Genomic DNA, 15,065 nt, shown 5'->3' on the forward strand with positions numbered 1-15,065 from the left:
CTCCTGTTTTCTCCTGTTTTCTCCTCCTCCTCCACCTCCACCTTCTCCTCCTCCTCCTCCTCCTGTTTTCTCCTCCTCCTTCTGCTGTTCCCTCCTCCTCCTCCTCCTGCTGTTTTCTCCTCCTCCTCCTCCTCCTCCTCCTCCTCCTCCTCCTCCTCCTCCTCCTCCCTAGACTAGCGTGGCAGAGCACCAGCACATCTGTGAGTGTTTTTTCTGCGCCGACCTGACGACCCCTCTTTGTAGGAGCGATAAATAATGCATCGTGGCGCACGGTGCGCGTACGTCAACGGAGGCCGGAGGAGGTAGAAACGGGAGGACGGACCGCGTCGGAAAACGGAACGAGGAACGCTGTCACGGAATGACGAAGCGTCCCTCATTCCCCTCCGCGCCCCTACGACTGTGTGAAATGTACTGCCTGCCTCTCTTGCCTGTTCTGCGACAGCGGAGCAGCGAAGCCTTGTGTTGCATTGTAATTATGGTGGTCTAATCTTGGACCCCGGTCCAGAAACACCAGGCTGTGTGTGTGTGTGTGTGTGTGTGTGTGTGTGTGTGTGTGTGTGTGTGTCTGTGTCTGTGTGTCTGTGTGTCTGTGTCTGTGTGTGTCTGTGTCTGTGTCTGTGTGTGTGTGTGTCTGTGTGTGTGTGCGTGTTTGTATGCGGTGTGTCTGTGTGTCTGTGTGTCTGTGTGTGTGCGTCTGTGTGTGCGTGTCTGTGTGTGTGTGCGTGTGTGTGTGTGCGTGTCTGTGTGTGCGGTGTGTCTGTGTGTGCGTGTCTGTGTGTGCGTGTGTCTGTGTGTGCGTGTGTCTGTGTGTGCGGTGTGTGCTGTGTGTGCTGTGTGTGTCTGTGTGTGCGTGTCTGTGTGTGTGTCTGTGTGTGTCTGTGTGTGCGTGTCTGAGTGTGCGATGTGTGTGTGTGTGTGTGTGTGTGTGTGTGTGTGTGTGTGTGTGTGTGTGTGTGTGCATGTTTAGAGGAGGCTCTGCGCTGTTAGCTGGGCAGAAACAAAGCTGGGTTCCTGTCAGATTTGGCTGTGTGAAGCGTTCCCCAGCACGGCAGCAGAGCCGAGGCCCAGGCAGGATGGGGGAGAGGGCTGGGGAGAGGGCTGGGGAGAGGGCTGGGGAGAGGGGTGGGGAGAGGAGAGGAGCGGAGCCCCAGCATGCTAATGCGCTAGTCAAACAAAAATAGATTGGATTTTGTTGTAGGAACCCGAAAACAAACGTCTCTATTTCCACCTTGTTCTCGTTGGATGTTGTCTTCCTCTTATTTGAACAGTAAAGCTCTTCTTCTTCTTTTTTTTTATTTTATTTTTTTTATGATTTTTGAAGAGAGTTGAATGAGTTCAGAACAGATAGCCTACTTCTATTTATAAGCTCTAGCTGACATCATCTGTCAGTGGAGGATATGAGGATTAAAATAGCCAGGCTGTTGTCATCTACACTCTCGCACAGAGAAACCCGGAGAACCGAGAGAAGAAGAAGAGTGTTTTTGTGTTCTTGAACCCGGTCTTGGTTCGCTTCCCTCAGCTGCTCATTACTGGCGCCGGGGCGGGTCGTACTCTGTTATATACAGTATACCAGAACCAGAATCGCTTTTATTACATCTTACTGTAGCACACAAGTACAATTCTTTGGCTTTGGTTCCTCAACATTAACATTGCAGAATAATTCTGATAGAAAACACAATAATAACACAATAATAATACGTAACGTCAGTAAGTGAAAAAGTAACCCTACTTGCCGTTTATGGGTCATTTTGCTGACGCTTTTATCTGAAGCGTCTTACAGTACATTGCAGTGAGTGTGCATACATTTGTTCAGTTCAGTATATAGGGTCCCAGAGGGAATCGAACCCACAACCTAAGCATTGTTAGCGGCAGAAGACTACAGAAGACTCAGTTGGTACTCTGTTGGACTCATCCGTGGGAAGGTTGAACCAGAGACCCAGACCTAAGTCCAGTGATGGGTACAGGTTAGATGGTTGGGTTACCTCAGGGTGGGAAGGTTGAACCAGAGACCCAGCCCTATGTCCAATGATGGGTACAGGTTAGATGGTTGGGTTACCTCAGGGTGGATCCACAAGGATGATGGGATGTCTTAGCACACAGATACTGTACTACAGACTAACATGCAGTGCTAGAAGCTAATGTAGGCCAACCAATGAGATTTTGTGCTGGATTTCTGTAATTCTCAGGGGGTGTCCACTCAGTGTGCCAGGGACATAAAAAACGGAAGCGAAGCCTGTTGTGTGTGTGTGTGTGTGTGTGTGTGTGTGTGTGTGTGTGTGTGTGTATAGTGTGTGTAGTGTGTGGCCCGCGAGGTTATGGGAATGAAATATTGATCTAGCATCCAGCCTGTCCGGTCATGTGACAGGAAAAAAGATCTGCGAAACCAATCAGAGGCTCTCTCTCTCTCTCTCTCTCTCTCTCTCTCTCTCTCTCTCTCTCTCTCTCTCTCTCTCTCTCTCTCTCTCTCTCTCATACAGTAAAAGCTGGAGTGGGACCATTGGGATAACACTGGCCTTAATTGTCCACTCCAGTTAACTCATCATCACATGAACATACCACCGCTCTCTCTCTGTAGGTCACACTGCCCAAGCCCCTGGAGCTGATGAGGGTTGGTGGTCCTTTGGCTTTCACGCACGACACAGAATGAAAATGGGAGACCTTTGCAGTGACCACGTGGTCTCTGTCAGGCTAGAGTAGAGCAGAGCAGAGCAGAGCAGAGTACAGTACAGTAGAGTAGAATAGAATAGAGTAGAGTAGAGCACAGTAGAGTAGAGTAGAGTACAGTAGAGTAGAGTAGAGAAGAGCAGAGCCACACAGGCAGAGTAGAGCAGGGCCACACAGGAGGCCGTGGGTGGGGAGGGAGGGAGGGAGGGAGGCAGCAGCATGTCAGGCTGTTGGCAGAGCAGCAGCGGTGGGCGGGCACGTTCCTGATCTCTCACTGAGCTGCCAGCTCCACCAGCCTCCAGACGGAGACTCAGTGTCCACACGTGTGTGTGTGTGTGTGTGTGTGTGTGTGTGTGCGTGTGCGTGTGCGTGTGCGTGTGCGTGTGCGTGCGCGTGCGCGTGTGCGTGTGCGTGTGTGTGCGCGCGTGTGTGTGTGTGCGCGTGTGCATGTGCGTGTGTGTGTGTGAGACACTCTGACTCACCTTGGTCATGTGTTTTAGCACTCGTCCTCAAGAATGGCAGCAGGTAAACAAAGCAGGCTGACACAGAGAGACTAGTCCCCCTGGTGGTCGCTGTTCTTCTGTACAGCTACAGCACAGCAAAGTACTGTGGAAGTGGAGGCACCCACCCACCCACCCCGCCCCGCCCCGACCCCCCCCAGTAAGGGAGCCGCTAATCAGTAGCTCTCAGAGACCTCATCTGTCAGCCATGTGACTGGAGCCCTATCCCTGGTGTAAAGCAGTGTGGTCCATTACATGGGCCCAACTAATTCCCCCCCCCCCCCCCCCCACACACACACACACACACAAAGCTTTTACCCCCCCCCCCCACCCCCCAATCTGCCCACAGGCGTCCTAATCCACACACACACACACACACACAGATGGACCAGCGAATGGCTTTTCACCACCCGAGTGTGAAAGCTGGAGAAGCTCCCTGCTTTTGGGAATTTATTTTCACTCTTCCTGACAGTTCTTCCTCATGGAAAAAGAAAACACTGTCAAGTTAAATACACTTTCACACTGTCTGTGTGTGTTGAGTTGTTGTTGTTGAGTTGAGAATGTTTATTTTGGTCCCCTATACAATTCACAATACAGATATAAAACATTTACACAGTCACAATGCATAACACCAGGACCAAAAAGGTGTAGGCTGAAGCCATGGCTTATTGCGCCTACCCTTGTTACATGCATGTTGTTGTTGTTTTTTTCCCCCATGCATGCATAATCAAAACATTGAAACTTTTACAAACAAAATTTCACTTACGCATGTCAACAAAAGTTCAAAAATACCAAACAAAAACTATATTTAAACCTCTGTTTTATACTTGTTAATCATCTTATTTTTAAATAATTTTTAAAATCCTTTTAGTGTACTACACATTTTCATTTCCTTTTCAAAAGTATTCCATAAGTTTACTCCTTTAACTGTTATACATCTTTGTTTTGCATTTGTTCTAATCTTTGTTTTCATAAACATACATATTCCTCTGAGTTCGTAATTACTCTGTCTAACTTGAAATAGTCTCTGGATACAGTCTGGAAGCATCTTATTTTTTACTTTATACATTACTTGTGCCATTTTGAAGTCCACCAATTCTTTAAATTTGAGATCATAGGTGTTTATAAATAATTTGTTAGTTGGTTCTTGATAGGCAGCTCTGTTTATAATTCGTATAGCTCTTTTCTGTAGTAAATACATTGGATTTGTGATTGTTTTGTATGTGTTTCCCCACACTTCCACACAGTCAGTTATGTATGGAACTATTAGAGAACGGTACAATATGTGTAATGAATTTGGATTAAGTATGTCTTTTGTTTTATGCAGTATTGCAATAGACTTTGATATTTTAGTCTTTAAGTAGTTTATGTGTGTTTTCCAACATAGTTTGTGGTCTATAACAACTCCCAAAAATGTGTTTTCATAAACTCTTTCAATTTCAACATTATCTATCTTGATTTGTACTTGACTATTAATTTTTCGATTTCCAAATATCATAAGTTTAGTTTTTTCTAAGTTCAATGACAACTTGTTTGTGTCAAACCATCGTTTTATAGTTTTTAGTTCCGTTTCCACTGTATCCAGAAGCTGCTCCAAATCTTTGCCAGAACAAAATTAATTTGTATCGTCTGCAAACAAAACAAAATTTAACAACTTGGACACATTGCAAATATCATTGATGTACAAAATAAACAGCTTTGGACCCAGCACTGAACCTTGTGGGACCCCACATGTGACCCTTAGCAGTTCAGATTTATCATTGTTTATTTGTACATACTGGTGTCTATTATCAAGATAGTTTCTAATCCATAAATTTACTATCCCTCTAATGCCATATCTATCAAGTTTTCTTATTAATAATCTATGATCAATAGTATCAAATGCCTTCTTTAGATCTATGAATATCCCTACAGTATAATCTTTACTTTCAATTTTTGTGGATATTTTTTCAATCAATTCCATCACTGCCATTGTAGTGGATCGATTTGCTCTAAATCCAAATTGATGGTCACTCAGTAGGTTTTGTTTTTCTATAAAATCGTCCAGTCTTACTACAAAAAGTTTTTCTAATATTTTTGAAAACTGAGGAAGGAGAGAAATTGGTCTATAGTTGGAAAAACTGTGCTTGTTTCCATTTTTGTAGATAGGAATGACCTTTGTATTTTCATTTGGTTGGGAAATATGCCGGTTTGAAATGATTGATTACAGATATGAGTCAGTGGCTTTGCAATATATTCTATAATATGTTTTTACTAGTCTCATATCTATGTCATTACAATCTGTAGATTTTTTATTCTTAAATTTGGTTACCACAACAATCAGTTCCTTCTCTTCAATTCTCTTCAGAAATATGGTGTTGGTGTTTATATGAATAATATCTTCGTCTACACCGTCCTTCGTTATTGGGTCCACAATTTCATTTGCTAAGTTATAGCCAACATTGACAAAGTAATCATTAAACTCATCGACAATCTCTTTTGGTTTAGTTATGTGTGTGTGTGTGTGTCTGTGTCTGTGTCTGTGTCTGTGTGTGACTGTGTGTCTGTGTGTCTGTGTGTCTGTGTGTCTGTGTCTGTGTGCGTGTGTGTGTGTGGAGGCAGCTGCAGAGGTCCCCTGTGAGGTCACACAGACACATCTTATTAGTGGTTCTTGTGTTTGACAGCAGGGTTACGATGAGCAGGGTTGACTTGAAGGGCCTTGGAAAGCTATTTTCATTTGTACCGTTTATGCTTTCTATGATCAGCCCATATCTCTGGGCTCTCACAGGACAAAGCCAGACAGTTTTATTTCCTGGCTTTTGAAGAAAAAAAACGGAAGCATAAAGTGTAATTCACATCATTAACGTAGCTATTTTGGGAAAGTAACGGTAGATATAGAGAGGAACAATTATTTTTAAAAAAGTGTTGAAAGATTGTTTCACTGGCAAAAAAAACAGGTGGCGAAGGTAGTTGGGAGGGTTATATTTGACTGTAGGCGCTAAAGAACAGGCTAGCCATGTCACACTTCATATGAAATGTTAGATACACTCATTGATCCGTTAATACCAATCAATCATCGCTTGAATGCCACAGCCTATTTGAGTATTGTTGCTGATCATGTCCACAATGTACCCGTCTTCTAATGGCTACTTCCAGCATGATAATGCACCATGTCACAAAGCAAAAGTCGTCTCTCAAACTGGTTTCATGAACATGACAATGAGTTCAGTGTTCTTCAGCGGCCTTCCCAGTCACCGAATCCACTGAATCCAATAGAACACCTTTGGGATGCGAGAGAATGGGAGATTCACAGCTTGAAAGTGCACCTGAAAAATCTGCAGGAATTGCTTGATGCGGTCGTGTCATCAAGGACCAGAATCTCAGAGGAATGTTTCCAACGTCTTGTGGAATCAACGGCGCGAAGAATTGAGGCTGTTTTTAGAGCGAAGAGGGCGGCCCTACCCAGTATTAGTAGAGAGTGTTCCTAATAAAGTGTTCGGTGAGGCGTGTGAGCTAAGAAAATAGAGCACATCGTCCGAAATACACAGACGTATTAATAATTTGGGGGGATTTGAATCATTGCGCAGTAACATTGTGTCATACATAATATGAGCTAGTAATGAGTAGCGTGGGCTGTGTTAAGATTGTTCGATGCCAGTGTCGTGCCTTCTAGATGATTCAACAGAGCTGAACTGACCAACTGTCAACTGCCTTCTTCTTCTTCTTCTTCTTCAGAACATGAGCGACGCCATGGCGGTCCTGCACAAGCTGCAGACGGGCCTGGACGTCAACGTCAAGTTCACGGGGGTCCGGGTGTTTGAGTACACCCCCGAGTGCATAGTGTTTGACCTGCTGGACATCCCCCTCTACCACGGCTGGCTGGTGGACCCCCAGGTAAGACAAACCCCCCCCCCCTTCTCTCTGCTGCCTCCACCCATAGAGCCGTTGGTGAGGCTAGGATGTTTAACCGTGGTTGTTAGTCATAAATTCAATAAACCTTTTGTCTATTATCTCCACGCTGCTGGTCACTGCTGGCGGGAGAACGTCTGCAGTTACACACTAACTGACTGCAGCCATTCTGTTGGAAACATGACATGGCACCTTAGTCACTTATTCTGCAGAACAGAACAAAGGTTGATGAATGTTCACTCTCTCTCCTCCCCTCCCCTCCCTCTCTCTCTCCTCCCCTCCCTCTCTTTCTCTCACTCTTTCTTTCTTTATCTCTCTCTTTCTTCCTCCCCAGATGGGAGACATTGTGAAGGCAGTGGGCAATTGCAGCTACAACCAGCTGGTGGAGAAGATAATCTCCTGCAAACAGTCAGAGAGCAGTGAGCTGGCTGGGGAAGGTGGGTGGACTGGGGACGTTGTCTGTCTGTCTCTCCCTCTCTCTCTCTCTCTCTATATATATATATAGTATATATATATATATATATATAGTATATATATATATATATATATATATATATATATATATATATCTCCCTCTCTCTCTCTCTCTTTCTCTCTCTCTCTGCCTGTCTTTGTGTGTGTGTGTGTGTGTGTGTGTGTGTGTGTGTGTGTGTGTGTGTGTGTGTGTGTGTGCGCGCGCGCGCGCGTCACTCTCTCTCTCTCTCTCCCAGGCTGCTCGACAAGACCTGGCCCTCAACTCACTCCTCCATTTCCTCCTTGGTGCTGAGTAGATAAACAGAGTAGAACATTCCTACTCTCCTCGTCTCCCCTCTCCCTCCTCCCTCCCTCCTCTCTCAAGCTGCTCACATTGCTCACCCAGGGCAGCTCAGATGTATTTCTGTCAGAGGCACGTTTTTTCCTCTCGGCCCTGAATATTTGATGACGCTTTTTGTGTGTTAGTCATGGCATAACTAAACAGAAGGAGAGGACGGGTCAGTTAGCAGGTCAGTTAGCATGTCAGTTAGCAGGTCAGTTAGTGGTCAGTTTGCAAGTCGGTTAGCAGGTCAGTTAGTGGGTCAGTTAGCAGGTCAGTTAGCAGGTCAGTTAGCGGTCAGTTAGCGATCAGTTAACAGGTGAGTTAGTAGCAGGTCAGTTAGCATGTCAGTTAACGGGTCAGTTAGCAGGTCAGTTAGCAGGTTAGTTAGCAGGTCAGTTAGCATGTCAGTTAACAGGTCAGTTAGCAGTCAGTTAACGGGTCAGTTAACAGGTCAGTTAGCGGTCAGTTAACAGGTTAGTTAGCAGGTCAGTTAGCATGTCAGTTAACAGGTCAGTTAGCATGTTAGTTAGCAGGTCAGTTAGCATGTCAGTTAACAGGTCAGTTAGCAGTCAGTTAACGGGTCAGTTAACAGGTCAGTTAGCGGTCAGTTAACAGGTCAGTTAATAGTCAGTTGGCGGTCAGTTAGCGGTCAGTTAACAGGTTAGTTAGCAGGTCAGTTAGCATGTCAGTTAACAGGTCAGTTAGCATGTTAGTTAGCAGGTCAGTTAGCATGTCAGTTAACAGGTCAGTTAGCAGTCAGTTAACGGGTCAGTTAACAGGTCAGTTAGCGGTCAGTTAACAGGTCAGTTAATAGTCAGTTGGCGGTCAGTTAGCGGCCAGTTAGCGGGCCTGGTAACAACATCTGTTCCTCGGCGGCTCTGCTTAGGTAGCCAGCCTCTCCTCCTCCCTCTGGATCTCACACTGCCTGTCCAGTTGTCTCCATGTCGTGGTTGGAATATCGCCCTCTCTATCCCACTGTCTGTCTGTCTCTCTCTGTCTGTCTGTCTGCCTGTCCCTCCCATATGACTGTCTGTGTGTGTGTGTCTGTCTGTAGGTCAGCGTGTTTCTCTCTGTGTTCTTGTCAGTCTGCATAGTCGTTTAGACCTTTGTGCATTAGACTAAGTGCCTTCCTCTATATATCAACATGTCCATCATGGTCTGTCCCTACGCGCTGCTCTGTCTACCACTCATTGTCTCTGTCTCATCCCTCCCTCTCCCCCCCTTTCTCTCCCTCCATCTCCCTCTCTCAATCTCCCTCCCTCCCTCTCCTTCTCTCCCTCTCCCTCTCTCTCTCTCTCACTCTCCTTTTCTCCCTCTCCCTCCCTCTTCCTCTTTCTCTCTCTCTCTCCCTCCCTCTCTCACTCACTCCCTCACTCTCCTTCTCTCCCTCCCTCTCTCTCTCTCCCTCTCTCCCCCCCACCCCCAGGCTTCGTAGCGGAGCAGTTTCTGAATAGCACGGCGACCCAGCTGACGTACCACGGCCTGTGTGAGCTGACGTCCACCGTGCAGGAGGGAGAGCTCTGCGTCTTCTTCAGGAATAACCACTTCAGCACCATGATCAAATACAAGGTGACACACACACACACAGATCACCAATCACACACACACACACACACACACTAGGGATGTCCCGATCCGATATTGATATCGCATATCGCCGCGATATTGGTCCTGAATGCTGGATCGCAGATCGCACCAGAAAAAAAATAGGCAGCGATCTGGGGCTCGCGATCCGGCGTGTCACTCACGTGATGACAACAGTAGTAGTCAGTGGTCACGAGCATGAGAGTTGGCTAGTAGCTACCTGTGTGTAATGAGTCTCACAATGTCATGATGCTAGCTGGTGAAATTTTTCGGTTGTTTACATAGTCTGAAACTACAGATGGTAAGCTTTCAAATGATGCGTCATACATTGAAATCGGAAAAATAATCAAGTATTTGAATGTTTGTTTGTATCAATGTTGAATGGTGACTGCTAAAAACGCTGCTAACAGCTAGTGGCTAACGTTTCGTTCTAAAACGAAAGTATGTTTACAAGCCAGGTATCACTTACCGGTAGCCTCTGGCAACAGTGAATCCAACCCACAGATTATAAGTATTTAGTGATCGTTAAACTGTTGTATATTATATCGAGTGGTACTTAAAACAAGTTGCCTGTTATGAAAAAAACGAAAAGCAGATATTGTTGACACCCCTTTGATTCTGGGACTGGTTTCTGGTCTCACCAGCAGCGTCACTAGGCTACACTTTTAAAAAGGGTGCTATAATTGATTTGCCATTTGTAAGAGAAGATAAATAGAATAAAAACATGAAGGCACTAAAACTAGAAATCAGACAGTAACTCTTTTTTTTTTACAATGCTGAATGCTGCAGTTTAAATTGTTTTAACTTTAAACCAGTTGGTCACTGAGTACTGCAGAGTACTGTTTTGTTGCTTGAATAAAGGCTGGCACGTCTTTAATAGCCAACTGTTGTTGTGGACTATATACTGGGGAAGTATTTGTTATTATTCAGGAGTAAAACAATAAATACAAATATCGGATTGATATCGGTATCGCAGATACCTGAAGCCCAGGTATCGGTATCGGTAGTGAAAAAATGGGATCGGGACATCCCTAACACACACCCACCCAGATCACAAATGTCACACACACACACACACACACACACCCAGATCACCAATCTCTCTCTCTCACACACACACACACACACACACACAGATCACCAATCTCACACACAGAGACACACACATACCCAGATCACCAAACTCACACACACACACACACACATACCCAGATCACCAAACTCTCACACACACAGATCACCAATCTCTCTCTCACACACACACACACACACACACACACACAGATCACCAATCTCTCACACACACACACACACACAGATCGCTGCTCATGTATTTTCGGTGATAGTGCACGACTGCAGAAGAGCCCTTTATTTCCTACATATGGCTTGGACACCTCCATCACCCAAATCTTGCCATCTATACTTTAACAGCTAACCATCGTAAGACTAACCCCCCTGCCCCCAACCTCTCCTGTCCCCCTCCTTCCCTACGGACCAAGCTACCCCCCACCCATCCCAGTCTCCTGTGGTCTAGTGTTCAGCACACAATGTACCGAGGGTGGTATAATGATGCTGTTGTTGTGAGGGCCTCAATGCAGATTCCCCATGTAGATGTCAGGGTAGAATCAGAGTGTGAGGCTGAGAGGAGAAGTCTTAACACCAGGTCTGGTGTGTGGAGGGCGCCTCTAAGAGGTGATCTGGTGTGTGTAGGGCGCCTCTAAGAGGTGATCTGGTGTGTGGAGGGGGCCTCTAAGAGGTGGTCTGGTGTGTGGAGGAGACCTGGTCTGTTCAGCACCTAGAGAGGGAGAGGGAGAGAGAGAGAGAGAGGGAGGGTGAGAGAGGGTGAGAGAGAGAGACTCCCTGTCCTTATCACCGCAGCCGGGACAGGCACTTCCTGTTATCTACAGCAGGGGAAGTGGAGCTGTGTGAGTGTGAGTGCATGTGTGTGCTGCTGAGTGATCAGTCTTGCCAATTGAAGCAAGCTGTGTGTAACATTCATGACCCCCGAAGCCCCCCCACTTACTCACACTTGTACACTTGCACAAACACACACACACACTCTGCTGCATACACACCAGCTACTACAGGAGTGTGTGTGTGTGTGTGTGTGTGTGTGTGTGTGTGTGTGTTTGCTGGCAGGGATAAGCCCGGTGTAACGTGTGTGTGTGTGTGTGTGTGTGTCCAGGGCCAGCTGTACCTGCTGGTGACAGACCAGGGCTTCCTGACAGAGGAGAAGGTGGTGTGGGAGAGTCTTCACAACGTGGACGGAGACGGAAACTTCTGCGACTCTGAATTCCGCCTGCGGCCCCCGTCGGACCCCGAGACTGTGTACCGTGGCCAGCAGGACCAGATAGACCAGGTAGGACCCACACACACACCCTGAACACTCTGTGTGTGTGTGTGTGTGTGTGTGTGTGTGTGTTTTTTTCCCTTTTTTTTTTCTTCCACACCACCGACGCACAGTCAAGCATCCGTCTGCCTGGAGCACGGCGGCCATTTTGTGACGGTTGCCGACGCTCACCTCACATCTGCCGCAAAGGCTGGATACCAGGCGAGCCGTTCAAGATGGAGTCGCCACGCAGCCTAACAAACCCAGTCACCCAGTCAGAGGCCTGGCGACCAGACAGACAGGGAATTGACTTGGCCTCGGCGAACACAATGAGCGACAGTCAATTGGATCATAAACAGAGTCGATTGAATCATAAACAAGAGTCAATTGAATCATATAAACAGGGTTTGTTGTGGTCGGGGTGCAGTCCATATGACGTCCTGTCTGGTACCATGGCTGTGTTTCTGCTTGCTGCTGGCTTCCTGGTCTGCTTCAGCCATATGCAGGCCACTCTGGTAGAGTACTGTAACTAGGGGAAGCTAGCTCTCCCATTACACACACACACACACACACACACACACACACACACACACACACACACACTGTCTCTCTATCTCTCTGTTTCTCTCTCACACACACACACACACACACACACAAACTCTCTCGAACTCTCTGTCTCTCACACGCACGCACACACACACACACACACACACACAAACTGTCTCTCTATCTCTCTGTCTCTCATACACACACACACACACACAAACTCTCTCTCTATCTCTCTGTCTCTCATCCACACACAAACGCACAAACTTTTTCTCTATCTCCCTGTCTCTTACTCTCTCTCGCACACACACACACACACACACACACACACTCACTCAGTCACACCCTCCTCCAAGCCTTCTCTCTGTGTTTAGACGCCTGAGTGTCTGATCAGCAGATCCGTGTGGCGGTGGCGCCCCCCTCTGTACCGCGCCGTAGCCAGCTGCGCTCCCATTGGCTGTTTAATAATGCATGCGGCCTGTCTCCCAAGGGCTCCGCAGCCGGCCGCTGATTGGCTCTCCCGCTGGGCCCGATCGCACTTAGGCCCGGTCGCAGCGCTGGCCGACAGCTTGTCTGTTCGCCCCGATCTATGTTCTCCCCCCCCGCACACACACACACACACACACACACACACAAACACACACACACACACACACACACACACACACACACTCGCAACACTCACTTGAGAAGGGGGGAGTGGCTGGAGCTATCACATTTAATCTCTTTACCCGCACGCACCCACTTAGACCCAGTGGCACTCTCACGCATGAGAGGGCAGATCACAGCAGAGCCAGGGAGACGCTGTCTGCGCCCCTCCAAGGAAGAGCTGGCTTAACTCCACATCGGGTGTAAGAATGAAGAATGAGGTATTACGTAGCAGCAGCAGCAGCAGAGGCAGCATCCCTGACAGCAGGAATGGTATGCTTACTGCTTACAACCCGCGGCCATGTTAACATGGCATTTCTGGAGGGGGCCGCTGTTTTGTATCACGTCACCGTTGCAGAACATAAAAGTAGTTTATGGTAGGCATATGCTATGGCAGGCCTATTCAATTAGCGGCCCGGGGGCCGCATGCGGCCCAGACGTGACCCCCGATTGGCCCAGCCATAAAAGCAGCCATAAAAGTGTTCAGAAATTCATGCAGAAATGTCTACAATAGTAGCCTACAGAACGTGAATATAACACTCTAAACAAACTAAGCGGGGAGCTTAAAACAACAATGGACAACGTGATGGCTAAAATGTATTTTATTCGCTCCACTTCGAGCCTCCAACATTATTATTATTATTATTATTATTAACTTATTCCGCAAGCTGCTGTCAGAAATGTCTGCTGAGCACCACGATCTGCTTTTGCATAACGACGTCAGGTGGCTGTCCAAAGGCAAGGCACTGGAGCGTTTCTGTGATCTTAGAGAGGAGATTACAACTTTCCTCCGCAGCAGCAGCAAGCAAACGAAGGCAGAAACACACTTGAATCGCATACTGGACGACAACTTCATGGCTGATGTCTGCTTTCTGAGCGACATATTCAAACACTTGAATGACCTAAATGTGGGGCTACAAGGCAGAGACAAAACTGTGATTGATCTTGTGGAACAGGCGCGTTCCAAGTCAAACTGGACATTTTCGCGGCCGACTTCTGCACCGGCAGAATGCTGCATTTTTCCGACGCTCCGCAAATGCGTCTCATCCCCGGCACAAATCACAGATGTGATGACTGTTTTCATTGCGAGGTTGAAAGAGAACTTTGCTGGTCGACTGGATGGACTTGCTCTGCCCCGCAGAGGTGATGGGCTTTGCCAGAGACCCGTTCACTGCTGCAATAGAAGGGGACTTATCCACCAGAGGAAAGGGAGTGGTGCCTTCCATCGACGAGGGGAAATTCATACTCGAACTTGTTGACATGCAGTCATCCGTAACCATGGCACAGGAGCTTCGCACTAATGGACCTGCGAAGTTTTGGAGTAATGTCAACGTGCACCAGTTACCTAACGTTAAGAAAGTAGCAATCCATGTGCTCAGTATGTTTGGATCAACATACACCTGTGAATCAAGCTTTTCACACATGAACACAATAAAAAGCAGCTCTCGTTGTTCCCTGACTAACAGTACTCTTCACCAATGCCTTCGGATTGCATTGACGTCTTATGAGCCAAATGTCACTGCTCATGTTCAGAATAAAACATGTCACTTCTCACACTAAGAAAGTCAGCAGGGTAAGATTAGATTAGATTCAATTTTATTGTTTAACTGTAATTGTAACTTGTTAAATTGTGCACTCAAGGCGTTGATGGTTATTTTCATTCAGTTAAAAGCACTTTGTGATGTGCCTGGGTCAGCTATGACCAACATTTATATTTTACAAAAGGAAATGTTTTTATTGGTATACTACTGTACACTTTTTTATGCACTTTGAGATGACTTTTGACGTGCCTGTGTCAGATGTTACCTAATTTAAAAGGAAAACTATAAATAAACTGCTTGTATTTCATTAGGCCTACATTCATTTGTGTTGGTTTGAAATGTGTCATTACCTGGTGCCTAGGCTACTGGCCGCTGAAAATGTCTGGCCCAGCAACATTTCTTGGTTTTCAAATCTGGCCCAACTGAATTAGTAATTGAATACCCCTGTGCTATGGGCTGTGCTGTGAGTGAACAGGGAGGCGGAAAGGTTTCAAAAATGAATACCGCTTCATACGCTTCGGCGCTCTGCGCGACACAGGACGCATTATCAGTTGTGTTTCTTTAAATGT

The 15,065-nt window shown here is 46.7% G+C and overlaps 1 protein-coding gene across 1 annotated transcript in view; it reads left to right on the forward strand.

Annotated features, from left to right (window-relative positions):
• The window catches only part of mindy2 (MINDY lysine 48 deubiquitinase 2), a gene marked incomplete at both ends in the record, with an annotated part of 28,087 nt that overhangs the window by 11,745 nt on the left and 1,277 nt on the right, over positions 1-15,065 (forward strand). Inside the window, 4 exons of the mRNA XM_080542395.1 lie at positions 6,879-7,037; positions 7,387-7,489; positions 9,275-9,417; positions 11,618-11,791. Coding sequence (XP_080398521.1) covers positions 6,879-7,037; positions 7,387-7,489; positions 9,275-9,417; positions 11,618-11,791 — 579 coding nt within the window. The remainder of the gene's footprint in view (positions 1-6,878; positions 7,038-7,386; positions 7,490-9,274; positions 9,418-11,617; positions 11,792-15,065) is intronic.

Source organism: Nansenia antarctica (genome assembly GCF_963989245.1).
Source record: "Nansenia antarctica genome assembly, chromosome: 1".
In the NCBI taxonomy this organism is placed as follows: Eukaryota; Metazoa; Chordata; class Actinopteri; order Argentiniformes; family Microstomatidae; genus Nansenia; species Nansenia antarctica.